This window comes from Physcomitrium patens, chromosome 22 (assembly GCF_059467195.1).
Source record: "Physcomitrium patens ecotype Gransden chromosome 22, ASM5946719v1, whole genome shotgun sequence".
Classification (NCBI taxonomy): domain Eukaryota; kingdom Viridiplantae; phylum Streptophyta; class Bryopsida; order Funariales; family Funariaceae; genus Physcomitrium; species Physcomitrium patens.
Genome location: NC_143431.1, coordinates 1,584,635 through 1,600,920, shown reverse-complemented (window position 1 = coordinate 1,600,920; position 16,286 = coordinate 1,584,635). Strand labels below are relative to the sequence as shown.

General features: G+C 38.4%; 1 protein-coding gene across 1 annotated transcript; it reads left to right on the top strand.

Moving 5' to 3' along the window:
• The first annotated feature begins 301 nt into the window (after nt 1-301).
• On the top strand, nt 302-5,837 carry LOC112275191 (uncharacterized). The gene is made up of 6 exons (XM_073530343.2): nt 302-1,771; nt 1,995-2,636; nt 2,887-3,475; nt 3,723-4,438; nt 4,595-5,539; nt 5,722-5,837. Exons 1-6 carry the CDS (start codon nt 1,613-1,615, stop codon nt 5,758-5,760), a joined length of 3,090 nt encoding a protein of 1,029 aa, XP_073386444.1. The 5' UTR covers nt 302-1,612; the 3' UTR covers nt 5,761-5,837.
• Nucleotides 5,838-16,286: the final 10,449 nt, after the last annotated feature.

Below are 16,286 nucleotides of genomic sequence, written 5' to 3'. Positions count from 1 at the left end.
TCGTGTAGTTTTATACGTATTCGCAGAGGAATTCATGAGCATCGTTGCCTTCACATTTTGTAGTAGCATCACTGTGCTGGATGCCGAACAATTGAGCAAAACAAGCCACTGGATATTCGAGTCGAATGTAGTACAATTTTACGGTAGGATGGTATAGAATACGGCGCGGCGTCGCGATATGTGGGTCCCGCGCGAGCAGAGAAGCGGCTCTCGTGTCCAACTTGGAATGTTTGTTTAGAGTTGCTGGTGTCTATTAGGGGATTTAACCATTCAGGCTCTCTCTTTTTTTCCTTCTTCTTCTGGGTCTCTTGAGGATAAATTTGTTCTTATGATGTGGTGAATTCACTAACGAATGAGTCAACCTGCTTCTCAGTTTATGGGATTCGGTTAAGATTCGAAGAAGTTGTGTGAATGCTTAAGGTGGTGAAGGGGCGTCCACAGACGGCTGAGTCTTCAATCAGTCATAGTTGCCGAGAGTTTGCTCGTTTCTCTCTGGGGAATCGAGCCGCTTCCCGTTTCTCGAATCCTCGTTTTATTTTATTTTATTTTATTTAGTTTTTGATTAGCGTCGTGGGGTCCAATCGCCGTTGTGGATATAAAACGTATCTGCGGAACGTTGTTCGAGGTTTTCTCAAAGATCGTGTAGTTTGTGTTTATGAATTTGTTCAGTCAGTGTGTTTGTTTGTTTTTTTGTAGTGTTTCTTCGAAGTCCTGAGTTTGGGACGAATTTGGGTTGAATTGTGTCTGGAAGAATTGAGAAATTTCTGGGTATCGAGTGATGCTTTGAGTTGGTTTGTGAGAAGCGTATAAATTCCCAACGCAGCGAGTGCAAAAAAACTATTCCACGCGACTTTGCTGTTTGTTGTACTTGAATTCAAGTTCCTATCATCTCCTCCCATCGCGTTGCTGGAGGAAAGCAGAGAATCAAAGAGCTGAACCTGTTGCAAAGATATTTTTCGCACTTTCGTACTTCGTGTTCGTAGAGACTTGATCATTTTCCAGAATTCAGAGGATACTAGAATTTAGTGCGCAGTAGTGTGCTGTCAACGTGGAAAAAAGGAAGGAGTGCTGGAGCCCTGCTTGACGCTCGCCAGTTTTGAAACATTTGTGATTGGAATCTCTTACTTCCTACCTTTCGCAATTGTGTGACTCTACGCACCAATCTGAATCGGTAGTAAGGCTTCAGAAGCAGTCGATGCATTCTTAAAGTTTGGTGCAATTTAGACCAGAAATTTGGTCTAAAATATTGGCATTAAAGACGCCGCGCTGTAGCACCAGGGTACAGCAGGTGGAGGTCAAAAACTTCGAAGAGTGGTGATCAAGTTCACGAGACAACCATTATTTTTCTTTTTCGCAGTAGAGTATTCTGCCCTTGCTCATTCGTAGAAATTTTGATTTGTCCAACAACGCGGGATTGGTTTTACACACCAACTCGCGGCATCTGGAAATGCAAAGTTTACTCAAGCGTGAATTGTGAGCTTTTGTAGAATCCAAAACTATTTGGTAAAATCTTTCGATGTCTGTCTGAGCGTACATGTGAGTATATCGTTAGGGAATTGGTTGGAATCCGTGTTTATACAAACAGAAATTATAGAAGAGTTTGAGGGAGAAGATGAAAACGGAAGATAGTTCCCGTTATTTGAGTCCATTGGTGAAGCAGGACTTGGCCAAGCTTGACACAGATGGAGACACTCGCCGTCTTGCGGTGAAATCCTTGAAGCTATTCGTGGAGCAGCTGGACGCGTCCACCTTGCCCCGTTTCATTTCTCAGGTCTAAATTTGTTTATTTTATTTCTTTCAATTTTCACTTAATTATTCCCGGTTTGATTTTCTATTTCACCACACCGTGGCGGAGCTTTGAATTTGATAGTTAAACGGAGTCATGTTGTACCCTTGAGAGTTTTCATTACAAGGATTTCGTAATGTTATGGTTTATTTATTTATTTTTCTGGCAAGTATTGAGACACCTTGCTTTTCTTTCCTTCTTTGTTCAGATTGCAGAGTCTCGAGAACCTGGAGCTACGCGATCCTATGCCATTTCTTTGTTTGAGGAAGTAGCACGGGTGCACGGCAAGCTTGTTGTCCCACATATTCCGAGGATAATGGGCTCTATAGTGCGGTCTTCGTCTGCAAGCGGAAGCTTTCCTCAATTGCAAGTGGCCAGTGCTAGAGTCACAGCAGCTCTTGCCCGGCATTGTATAGATTCCAGCACATCTCAGGCAGATTCAGAGGAAATTGTGCGAGAAATATGTTCTTCACTCATTGACTGTCTTTCCGGGAAGTTGGAGCCCGTGGCGGCTACTGCTGCTGCTTGCATTCACGCACTTGCTGAAACTGATAAGTGGAAGTACGCCAGTGAGGAGATTGTTCAGGAAGTGTGTCAGCGCACCATTGTAGCTTTGGGCGAAAGGTCCTCTCGGTCAGGAGCTCACATGCAACTTGTCCGCATATTGGCGTCGGTAAACCCCGACACCATTAGCATCCACGGTGCAAATCTATTGAGGGCCGGTGAGGAGATTTTGAAGGTGACTGCCAATCCCTGGCAGATTCGTAAGGCTGCAGCCCAGATGCTCCAGTCCGTGCTCACCATCCTTGATAAGGAGACATTGGAAATAGAGCTGAATGCGGCTTTGAATGTACGTGAAGAATCCGAAACTTGTCGTGCTCTGTGAACGTTCTTCCTGTTTCAACTTTCCAAAATGAAACGCATAGATACTGTACTGTTGTTTTGTTTCAAATGTAACATAACTTCCCAATTGGGCATGTTCTCTGGATGTGTAATTGCATATGAGATGTAAATGCTTGCGAGCAAAGCCATTGTGTGCGCAAACAGACAGTTTTTGAGCCATTTCTGATATACGTTTTCTTGTTGGTTTTTTTACTCAGGCATTGGATAGCTGCCGCCTCGATAAGATGCCACACGTAAGAGTGGCCGTAAGTGAGGCGTTACACATAGCTAAGATGTTGGCTCCTGGAAACAATACAACCCACACACCATTTGGCATGGCAGCGAGTCCCGTTCGGAGGTCCGCAGACCACAGTGATTGGAGTTTTTCGTTTCATGAAAATGTCCCCATCTCCCCAGTCTCAAAGCGGGGTACTAGTCCGAGGGCCCCCATGAGTCCTGACAGGGTTGTTCCACAGTCTCCGACCCCTAAGCGGGGGGCTAGTTCCAGAGTCCCTATAATTCCGAACAAGGGGATTATGAGTAGCCCTAGAACCGCCAGTTCTGGTTCCGTAGCTGGAAGTCCAACATCTCAAGAATCACGCCATCTATCTTATTCACCTGTGTTAACCTCTTCAGATTTTGCTCAAGTTCCTTCACCTACTCGAAGCCAAGGCAGGTCAAAGGTTCAGCGAACACCGCTTTATCCTACCCGAGGCATGGCTCACGCTCACCCACCCCGATCTGTAGCTTCATCTCCTTCGAGTTCTGTTACTACTGTGGAAGAGTGCGAATCCCCGTCACGTAGATGTGAGAATTGCGTCCCCCCACTCTTGCGTTGTGACCTTTATCCGACCTCTTTTTCAGCTTGCTTTCTTGTTTATCTAAGTGTTATGTGTGCACCATTTATTGAATGGAGTGCTCGAGTTTCTTGGTTTGCCATGGCCTTATATTTGGGGATTGTATGTTGGTATTTTTGCAGCGTCATGCTTGGTGAACATTGGGTTGTCGTAGTGTGTTTGTTTAATTTCTGACGTGATTCTTTCTGTATGTACAGTGAATCTTGAATTCTATGTTCGACCCCGTAGCAGGAGGGCAGATGGCGTTGATCCGGAGGAGATTGACATTGGTTACGCTGATGATTATTGCCGACCTCGGGCTCCTGTGACTTCTGGCCCACATTATCCTCTTCTGCCCACTCAGCTCGACTTAGTCGGGTCTCAGGTGCAAAAGCTGAAAGAAGAACAAGAATGGAAGGATGTTGGTACTAATACGCCTCGGGCTACCGAACATCTGCGTGAGGCATCGAATGAATGCACGGCAACCGCATCTTCTGAAGTAGATTCCGAGTTGTCAGCTTCGATGAGCTCTAGTCCAAAGAGTGAAGGGGGATTTATTTTGCCTATGTTGAAGATGGTGGGGGGTACCAACAGCTTGGATCAGCAATCAAAACTTAGGGATGCCGTAGAGAGCAGAACGTCAATGCAGAGGGATTCAAGAAATAACTTGCATATAACATTGCCAACCGATGACGATGCGAGAGGTGAGGACGAGAATGTTGTTAACACTCCCAGTGCGGATATTGAAGTGGAGAAACGTGAGCTTTTTATTTCGAAAACGCCAAAGCGTGCTCAGAACTCTACACTAGCAGGGTCGGAGGTCGACACTGGAAATCAGAATGGAGAAATAGACTACGCCACACACGAAAAACCGAACTCGCTAAAATATCGTTTCAGTGGTTTAGCCCATCTAAATGTCAACTCGGAAAATAAGGTAAGATAACGGAGTCATTGGCTCCAAAGATTTGGTGACAATTCAGCCCTTGTGCAAGTTTCGCATATTTCCCCGATTATTGCTTGTAAAGCACATACAATTTGAAGATGGCCTTTTGCTTGATTCGTCTTGACGTTTTGTTGTTTTCATTTGCAGACGACGGAATCAGTCAACATGGCTAAGAATTTCCTGCCGTTAGTTACACCGAAGCGACTCGTGCGCTCTCTGTCCAGCCTCTCCGCCCCTGATTTGAGAGGAAGCTTACACGAGTATGACATGAAGTTCTCGCAGAGCGATGCAATATCATCTGTCAGAATGCTGTCGAACAACGCGAACGCATCCGAACTGGACGGCGAGGCGTCAAGCGAGACAGGCTGGAGCGTCCGTGACAACCCAATTGCATCTGAAGACTCGTACCGAGTCGAAAGCTCCGACGAGGAGACAACCGGGCTACGCAGAGAACCGTGTGGCTCCTTCCCCAGGCTTCGGGAGCTTGCCTGGGCCGCCGACAGATGCAGCCCTCGTGAAATCCATATGGTCTTCCCAGCGTCAGAAACACCCAACGCCGTCGAAGACGGCGCGTCATTAGATCACATGAACCGCCTCAACAGTTCCGATCAGACATGCACCCCAATGACCGACGACGATGCAGAAACAGAAAGTACTCCATCCGCAGCTTCTGGAAGGCAAAGCTTCTCATCATGCAAGCTGCGCGTCTCAGCTCAAGCAACCGAGGACATGGGCAGTGACACAAACTTGTCATCAGACCTGGATCACGAAGACCAGAAAAAACCTCAGCCATATGAAGGCAAGCTTGGAGGACACTACAACAACGGGGCTGCAGCAGCAGCCATGGAGGAGGATGAGGATGAGGAATTTATGTGCAGAAATAATCCTGCAATGGAAACAGCGGCAGAGCAAAGGCGGAGTTATGAGAAAGACGGGAGCTGCTGCGTGATAAAGGCTGTGACCCACAATTGGAAGCGGCTGTGCTCGCATGCGGAGTCGGTGCTCGGAGGCTCCCTGTGCTTCGCAGTAGCTTTACCGCTGGCTATTATGGCATGCCGCACCTTGAATGGGACACGCGATCTTCATCACCTGGTGCCCACCTAGTTTCAGTCTCTCATTTTAGGGTTTAGTTCACTGATGTTAGGGCTAAAGGTTTCACCTTTGGAGATTGGGTTACTCGCGGCACTTTTGAGAGTGTTGTGGGTTGGTTTGCATGTTTCTGTATGTGCAAGGTTTTGCAGTTCATTGGATGACATTGTAGTTTTGATGTGCAGTTTTGCTTTGAGTACACTCACAATTTAAGAAGCTTGTAAAAAAAGAAATACCTTTGAGGTAAACATGTTGATCAAGTTCTTTAGGAAATCTATTTATTCATCATTAAGGTTTCTTACTTCATGGTTTTGTTTGTTTGGATGTATTTGATTTTCCTTATTTGTAGAATGTAGTAAATTTACTTTATTTTGTTAACTTACACATGGCAATGTCAAATCTTTCATAAGCTAGGACAAGTATAAACATCAATTCTATTGTTAATCAAAATCTTAGAAAACCTGCATTGTACTTATATTATAACTTCTAGTAAGAAACTTTCAACTATTTCTTCAAATCTAAACAATTTCTCATGCCATAAATCTTTATAATATTCTCATTATCAAGATCTCTTACAAAACAAAGTCAAAAGAATTTAAGTATGTTACTAGAATGACAATTGATTGCTATGTGTTAATTTTAATTATCAAAGTAGACATGATTAATGAACAAAAATATCTTTTTAGATAAAAGTTTGAAATTTTATTATATCCATCACTTTCAATTGCTCAAATTACTTTTCATTTTATTCAACATGAATATTGTTAATGGTTCATATTTTGACTTGTTAATTTTTTGTAAAACATGAATATAAATATCACAAAATTTATTTTTCACAAGAAAATTAGATGTTTTTGAAAATCTTAATAAAAAACTAAAAGAAATTACATACTTATTCCAATGATAAAACTTAAATAATGGATTATAACACAATTATTTTGTAATAGTTAACCAACCATTTGAATTTAATACAATATACAGATATATATATATATATATATATATACACACACACATATATATATATATATATATATATACACACACACACACATATATATATATATATATATATACACACACACACATATATATATATTCAAGAAGATTATTATAGACTCACAAATCAAATTGACAATCAACTAGAATATTACTATCCCCTATAAGACGTGATAATCTACAACTCCTTGAAGTCCTAGATAAAGACAAAAAGATACATTGTTCTATGTTTTGAATAAATACAATAGATTTTTTTTGTCATACATGTCGAAGAAACAAAATATCTCTCTCACACACACACACATATTCAACAAAGCTTGGACTTGATTCACTTTCTAATATAATATTAGGATGTATGTTAGGACCACACACATGGCCAAGTTGACCTCCTTAAGCAACTTGTCTGCAATAGTCGCAAAGGGGGACGCCCATAAGGAAGTTGAGGAGTCCCCCTTAACTTTAACAACGTGCCATGAAAGTCAGAACAGTACGATTATTAAAATTACGGAATCCGTCCTTGCCCCCTGGATTCGCCTCCTCTTGCTAGCGGATATCCTTGTCCCTTGGAGGATGTCTCTGGTTGAAAGCTATCAATTTTGGATGCTGCTTAAACACGTGCATCCAACACGTCGGATGTTGTTATCTAGCCCCGAACTCAAACATGGCATCTAGCTACAGCCGCTTTGGATGAATGAAACATGTTATATTGATGGATGGGTATGTGTAAATTCGTTAGATGAATGCCTCCTCCCCGCCGAGCTTGGAGCATGGTTTGTCTCCCCGATGCGGGTCTTATTCACACGAGAGTGGTGGATGACGTGGAGGATCGCGTCACCCTTATTCACACTATATATAATAAAACAACGCTGCTCTGGGGTTTATTTATTTATTTATTTATTTATTGTTTATATGATTTTCCCACAAGGCTTGCAACATTCCATGAGTTATTTAACTAGTATTTTAAAATATTATGATAATTTACATTTTAATGCATGTTAAATGGGTTCAGCGTTAGCAAAATAAGAAAACAAAAAGAATAAAAAAATAAAAAAGTGCATGACAATATACAGTCATGCATGGTGAGTGTACTCCCTATGCATTTTTTAAATAGTATTCTTTAGTTATTTGACTCAGTTGAATTGGTTCATTCTTAAGAGCTGAGATATAGTTATTTTACTATTTAATAAGCTTATGAGGATATAAGCAAGATGTAATGATAATAGTAATTACTACAATTATTATTATTATTTGAAGTAAAATATTTTAAGACTTCTTTTATAGAGCTTCTGCAACAAATAATATTCTGTGAAATCTGAATAAGTTCCTTAACTGGTACACATTTTCATAGTCAATGCCAGTGTATACATATATATATATATATACAAATATGTAGTAATTAGAAAAAAATATTTATATAAAAATATAACACAACTTGGAACACGTTATTTCAATTTTATCATTATTTTTACTATATTGAGTGGTGTAGGTATATTCTTAAAATAAAGAGTCATTAATTGTAGCAAGTATTTTAATGAGTATCATTTAATCTTTTTAAATCCTAAATATTTATTCTAAAGTTGCAACTTTAAAATAATAATAATAATAATAAATCCACTTTTGAGCAACTCCTTGATGTTTAGACAATAATGTGTACTTTTTCATTTTAAGAAAAATCATTATACAAACAATTTAACATTGTTGAAAGGAAGGTTTTCAGAGGACACGAAAATACATGTTGATGCTCAAAATTTAACCAAAACCTAACTTTCAAATACATTAAACAAGAAGAATGAATTCAAATTTATACTTTTTACTTATTTATATATTTATTTTTATCTATTATATGATTATTTCTTATCTGTATCAAAAAATAATTATGGTTTTGATTGATCTTTCAAAAACCCAACTTTTTAATAATAAGAGTAACAAATATTTTTAATCTTAAATCATTAGGATTTTTGACAACTTGTCACAACTTGTCAAAGACAAAAATATGATAAAAACAAATAAACAAGTGAGACTTCTCTCAAAGAAAGATGAAAAAATAGAAATAACTTGATATGTATATTAAGAAAGAAACTAGAATGGCTATTGCCAAAAGCCAAGAAAACTAGAGACCCTTGAAACTAGACTGGAAGCAAGAAAAGAATTAACAAGAATGAAGAAGGCTTCACTCTTGTCTCTATATATACTATTTAACTAAGGGCTACGTGGCGATGTTCTATAGGACCTCCAATATGTATTAACTTTGTAGGACACATGCTTTGACTTACAAGGCAAGTTTTTCTACGTATGGACCACATAGTTAGCTTGGTCTTCAAGCTAACAACTGTCACGGCCATAATCATGTAAGCTAATAATTACATATAGAAATAGGTAGAAGTAAGTAAAAGTAGATAAAAGTAAGCTAATTCTATAATATTTAATATAGAAGCTTCCTAAAAACTTCCTAGACGCTGCCTTGACTTCATAGGTGTCTTTAATTGACTTTTTGGATTAGAAACGTGGTCAACAAGTTGGCCATGTGCCACACATGTTGTTAGCTTGAAGATCAAGCTAACTATGTGGCCCACACGTAGAAAAACTTGCCTTGTAAGTCAAGGCATGTGTCCTACAAAGTCAACACATATTGGAGGTCCTATAGAACGTCGCCACGTAGCCCCTAGTTAGATAGTATATATAGAGACAAGAGTGAAGGCTTCTTCACTCTTGTCAACTCCTTTCTTGCTTCTAGTCCAGGTTCAAGAGTCTTTAGTTTCTTGTCTTGTGGCAATAGCCATTCCAGTTTCCTTTTAATATACCTACTTGTTTATATTTTGACTTATTATATCGAGATAGCCTTTTTGTGTATATTTTCCCTCATCGAGTCTTTGTCCTTGACAGATTGACAAGAGTACACTTACAATATCAAAGCTTTGTTTTTCTTGAGTGAGAGTGGATTACCCCTTTCTCTTGACAAGACATAAGCGTATTAGAAGTTTGCGGATTACCCACTTCTAAACTGATATTGTTCTTAGTATCTTCTTTGTTATCAAGTCTTTCTTTTCTTTTGTCTTGAGCAGTATCAAACAAATTTTTCTTCTTAGGGTCATTATGGAAGAGCTTGTTGAAATGAAGAGTGCAATGGCACAAATGCAAGAGCAAATGAGGGAGTTAATGCTTGCGATGCATCAACTCAATTCACCAACACATGAAAGAACAAGAATAGCAGAAAGTGGAGATATAGAGATGATCGGAGCTGCTTCAACATCTACAACAAATCACGTTCCTTCTCCAATTGTACAACACCCTATAAGCACTAGAGAACCAAGAATTGCCTTACCCGAGAAATTTGATGGTACGAGATCTAAGTTTCGAGGGTTCATCAATCAAGTACAATTGGCAATTGAACTTCAACCGCAAAGCTATCCAACTCCGGGATCACAAGTCAGGTTTATTGGCACTCTACTTTCTGGTTCTGCATTGTCATGGTTTTCGTCTTTTCTTGAACAACGAAATCCAATATTGGACAATTTGGAAGCTTTTTTGGTGGAGTTTCGATCTATGTATGGTGAACACGATGCAACTCGTGTTGCAACAAATAAGATCCGAATTCTGCGACAAGGAAATCGCTCAGTAACAGTGTATGCTTCACAATTTCGACAACTTGCAATTGACATCAAGTGGGATGATGCTGCATTCATTAGTCAATTTCTTTATGGATTGCAATACGAAGTAAAGAAATTGATGCTCAACTTACCTGATCCTCAAACTTTGAGTCAAGCAATCGATTTTGCGGTAAAATGTGATAATCGACTTTTTGAATTTCGATCTGAGAATCATTCACGGGAACCTCAACGTTATTACTCAATGGCAACATCAACATCTTTGCCAAACGTATATTTGGAAGTAGAAGACATGCAAATTGACGCGGTATGTTTTAAACCTCTAACTGAGCAAGAAAAGATTCGTCGTCGTCAAGAAGGATTATGTTTATATTGTGGAGAACCTAAGCACACTGCTCAACATTGTCCAAAGAAACGATGCAACTATAAAATGAGGGGTACGACGGTCAAAGAAGACAACATGTCGGAAAATGGATTCGTTCAGCTACAATAGGGACCGTGCAGCTGGAACCTTGTACAATTCCTAATGAAGGTCCTATCCTCTCCTCAGAACCCTCTCCTTGTTTTATAATAGACTTATATTTAGGACCTAAGAATTACAAAGCCTCTGCTTTATTAGATTCGGGAGCCTCAGCATGTTTTTTAGATGAACAATTTGTTAAAAGTCGTAAAATACCCTTTGTACAGAAACCTAAACCAGTACATGTAGAAGTCATAGATGGTCGTCCCTTGTCTTCTGGAGATGTCACTCATGAAACTCATCCTATAAAAGTAACAATAGACGGTCATGATAGCTACATAGCTTTTAACATAATTAAATCCCTGTCCAATCCAGTTATTTTAGGTTTATCCTGGCTAGAAAAATATAACCCTCGAATAGATTGGAATTCGCGTAAACTTGACTTTTTCCAAAGCGTTATTAATAGTTCTACCAACCAAGTAAAAAATTATAAGTCTAGTATAGTAAAACCCGTACTGATAGGTACAAAAGCATTTATATACACAGCAAAAGAAGGATCAACTTTTGCTATTTATGCTGCACCTATTTCTGAAAACGTAAAGACTTCAAGTGGCATTCCAAGTCAATATCAGGAGTATCAAGACGTTTTTGAGAAAAAAAATGCAGATATTCTTCCTGAGCATCGTCCATATGATTGTTCAATCGACCTCAAGGAAGGAACTCAGCCACCATTTGGACCAATTTACAATTTATCGCAAGATGAGATGACTGAACTCAAGACATATATTGATGAGAATTTAGCGAAGAATTTCATACGCCATTCAAAATCTCCAGCAGGAGCTCCAATTCTATTCGTAAAAAAAAAAAAATGGATCTTTACGAATGTGTGTTGATTATCGAGGACTCAACAAGATCACAATCAAGAACAGGTATCCATTACCTTTGATATCAGGGCTCCTTGACCAGTTGAATCAAGCTAAGATCTATACAAAAATAGATCTAAGAGGAGCATATAATCTAGTACGGATCAAAGAAGGAGATGAATGGAAGACTGCGTTTGGAACTAGGTATGGACATTTCAAATATAATGTCATGCCCTTTGGACTCACGAATGCACCAGTTGCTTTTCAACATCTCATGAATGATGTATTTCGTGAATTCTTAGACAATTTTGTGGTCTGCTATCTAGACGATATCCTGATCTATTCTAAGAACGTCGAAGAACATGAAATACATGTTCGTCAAGTATTACAAAAACTTAGAGATGCAGGATTGTACGCCAAGATGGAAAAGTGTGTATTTCACACTACTCAAGTTGACTTTTTAGGATACATCATTTCAAATGATGGTCTCATGATGGATTCTAAGAAAGTCCAAACAATCATGGATTGGAAGATTCCAAGGACGGTAAGAGATGTCCAATGTTTCTTGGGATTTGCCAATTACTATCGGATCTTCATCAAAGGTTTCTCACGAGTTGCAGCTCCACTTACACGCTTGACTAGTAAAGATAAATTTCAATGGAATCAAGAAGCGGAAGCAACATTTGAAGCCTTGAAGACATCGTTTGTCTCTGCACCAGTCTTATATTGTGTTGACTTTTTCAAGGCATTTTTTATGGAAACAGATGCATCAGATTTTGCCTTGGGTGCAGTTTTATCACAAATGGGAATAGATGACAAACTTCATCCGATAGCTTTTCATTCAAGAAAATTCTCAGCAGCCGAGATCAATTATGAGATCTACGATAAAGAACTTCTTGCAATCGTGGATTCCTTTCAAGAATGGCGTCATTATCTAGAAGGCGCTTCTAGTCCAGTCACTGTGTATACAGATCACAAGAACCTCGAGTATTTCATGTCAGCACGCGTGTTGAATCGTCGTCAAGCTCGTTGGAGTATGTCTTTGTCAAGATTCGAGTTCATTATCACTTATCGGCCAGGAAAACAACAAGGTTTGTCCGATGCCCTATCTAGACGTTCTTATTTTGCACCAAAAGAAGGAGATGCAGCTTTTGAGCAACAAAGAACGGTCCTCTTGAAACCAGAGCAATTTCATCTCCGAGCAATGAAATCAACATTGACTGTTGATTCAACTTTTCTCAAGCAAATCCAATCCAGTATGTCCTCAGACCCTCTTGTTCATGATATCGAGAATAATTCTTCCAAGTCTCATGATCCTTCTAAGTTCGAGTTCAATAATAATCTATTATATTTTGAAGGACGCCTATATGTTCCAGAAGGAGAAGCACGTTTACGTGTTCTTCAAGCACTTCATGACTTTCCAACAGCAGGGCACTTTGGATATAATAAGACTTTGGAACTCATATCAAGAGATTTTTGGTGGCCACAAATGTGGAAGTCAGTCAAAGACTTTGTACAATCATGTGATATTTGTTCAAGATCAAAAATTCCTCGTCATCGACCTTACGGACTTCTTCAGCCATTACCTATACCAGAACAACCATGGTCTTCTATTTCTATGGATTTCATCACAGATCTTCCAAGCTCAAGATCTTATGATTCTATATTTGTGATAGTAGATCGTTTCACCAAGATGGCACATTTTGTGCCATGTACAAAATCTATCACAGGTGAAGAAACAGCTAAGCTTTTCATTGATAATATCTATCGCTATCATGGATTACCTAAAGATATCATATCGGATAGGGGAACTCAATTTGTGTCAAGATTTTGGAGGAACCTTTTCAAGATTTTAAAAGTGGACATAAAGCTATCTTCGGCTTTCCATCCTCAAATTGATGGACAAACAGAGCGCGTAAACCAAGTCTTGGAGCAATATTTAAGATGTACTATCAAATACCAACAAGATGATTGGACAACCCTTCTGCCATTGGCAGAGTTTGCTTATAATAATACGGTACATTCTTCCACGCAACAAACACCTTTCTTTGCCAATTATGGCTATCATCCACGACTTGATACTTTTGATTTTTCAAAAGTTGATAATCCTGCAACAGAAGATATGGCAAATCGGTTGTCAGAGTTACATGCAATAATGAAGACGCAATTGAAGAAAGCTCAAGAACGACAAAAGATAAACGCAGATCTATATCGTAAGGAGCAACCACAACTCAATGTGGGTGATAAGGTATGGCTACTTCGTCGCAATATCAAGACTACTCGACCTTGTGACAAGTTGGACTATCGTAGGCTTGGCCCCTTTTCTGTTTTTGAACAGATCAACCCAGTTGCATATCGGTTACATCTACCGGTGTCAATGAAGATCCATCCTGTATTCCACGTGTCTCTTCTTGAACCATATAAGACAGTGGATATACAAGGAAGAAGACAAATGCCACCGCCTCCTATAGAAGTAGATAATAATGAAGAATTTGAGGTGGAAGAGATATTAGACTCAAGGCGGCGCCGAAATAAGCTGAAATATCTTGTTCATTGGCGCGGATATGATATTAGTGAATGCACATGGGAGCCATCCAGGAATCTAGCAAATGCATCAGCTAAAGTCAAAGTTTTTCATCAACGACATCCATCGAAACCAAGATGAAAATCTCTCTTATAAAAGAGACAAGATTGAAGCAAGATAACATTCAATTTCTTATCCTTGTTTGTAACTTCTTTGCATTTGTGATGCTAATTAGATGGAGAGCCAACAATCAACGGATTCAACTCAAGAACCTTCATTTACTGACCTGTCGGATGAGACATTACGATTGTCACAACCTTCAAGACGACGCAATCGAGATGAAGATCTTCAAGAACGACATGTTCTTCCTCGAATAAATGGTGAGATACAACGCATTTGGTATCACGATTTGAGAAGGGACTCTCGATGTTTGGTGATTTTGCTAGAGATAGGAACAACTCCTGATGGTGTTCCGAATATTTTATTCGAAGGAAGTTACGAAGGCCTCAACAATGATCAAATAACTGGGTGGTCTTCCCGCCCTGGTATGGGACACTACCGATGGTTGAGAGGCCCTATCAATCATCTTCAAAGAGAACAGAGATCAGAGTATGTGGCGAATATAATTCGTCGCATCATAGATTTCCTCAACATATGATGACCGCTCCTCGTAGAACTCATCTCTAGAAGGGGAGGTAATGTCACGGCCATAATCATGTAAGCTAATAATTACATATAGAAATAGGTAGAAGTAAGTAAAAGTAGATAAAAGTAAGCTAATTCTATAATATTTAATATAGAAGCTTCCTAAAAACTTCCTAGACGCTGCCTTGACTTCATAGGTGTCTTTAATTGACTTTTTGGATTAGAAACGTGGTCAACAAGTTGGCCATGTGCCACACATGTTGTTAGCTTGAAGATCAAGCTAACTATGTGGTCCACACGTAGAAAAACTTGCCTTGTAAGTCAAGGCATGTGTCCTACAAAGTCAACACATATTGGAGGTCCTATAGAACGTCGCCACGTAGCCCCTAGTTAGATAGTATATATAGAGACAAGAGTGAAGGCTTCTTCACTCTTGTCAACTCCTTTCTTGCTTCTAGTCCAGGTTCAAGAGTCTTTAGTTTCTTGTCTTGTGGCAATAGCCATTCCAGTTTCCTTTTAATATACCTACTTGTTTATATTTTGACTTATTATATCGAGATAGCCTTTTTGTGTATATTTTCCCTCATCGAGTCTTTGTCCTTGACAACAACATATGTGGCACATGGCCAACTTGTTGACCACGTTTCTAATCCAAAAAGTCAATTAAAGGCACCTATAAAGTCAAAGCAGTATCTATAAAGCTTCTAAGAAGCTTCCATAATGAATATTATAGAATTAACTTACTTTTATCTACTTTTACTTACTTCTACCTATTTATACATGTAATTATTGGCTTACATGCGTATGTCTGTGACACAACTTCAACATACAGTTAATATAAAGTTTAATATTTAAGTTAGTGTATACAAGTTAAGAAGATATATAATAAAGTGCAAAAACTTTACATTGAACTACATTCAATATTTTAATATTATTCTTAGTTTTTTGAATTATATGTATATATTTGAAATCCTTTAGGATTTGATTGATAATATTTATGTTTGGATTTATGAAGTTTTATTTTTTTCTTGCCTTATTGAGGCTGAATTGGTCAAAAAAGGCTTTGAAAAAGAAAACGGAACATATTGCAATCGGGTTGTTGCTAGAAATTTTGTTTTTGTTGATGACATCATTTGATAGTATCATGAGGACAAACAAAATGGAGGCATTGCTATTTTGGTATATATACATACTTGAATCATCAGTGCACAAGATCTTATAAGAACTTTACATGTATTTTTTTTAAATAATGTATAAAGTTGCATGTTTTAATGTAAATTTTAAACTAAATAAACCTACATTGTTAATAACATATTTTGTGTAACATTATCAATATGTTTAATATTTTTTAATTTTTAAAAAACTATAAATTTACACTCTATTATAGTTTTCCCTCAAATATGAGAGATCACACTTTTTGTTTGAAACAATACCAAGTTTATAATAATATAGAATTGGACAACTTGTGTTAATATAAATATAAAAAATAACATTTCAACCATGAAGCATTATGAATGTTGAATGTTGTTTTTATTGAGAGCCAAATTAGATTTGTATGTGTTGCTATATATATATATATATATATATATATTTTAATACGTTGAATCCTTTTGGCTCAATGATTATTGCTCAACAATTTTTAATTTCACTCTTG

Excerpts from the sequence above, each read along its gene's own strand:
- LOC112275191 (XM_073530343.2), top strand. The coding sequence starts at position 1,613 with ATGAAAACGGAAGATAGTTCCCGTTATTTGAGTCCATTGGTGAAGCAG. Across the intron at positions 1,772-1,994 it reads TGCCCCGTTTCATTTCTCAG|ATTGCAGAGTCTCGAGAACC; the intron begins GTCTAAATTTGT and ends TTCTTTGTTCAG. Across the intron at positions 3,476-3,722 it reads CGAATCCCCGTCACGTAGAT|TGAATCTTGAATTCTATGTT; the intron begins GTGAGAATTGCG and ends CTGTATGTACAG.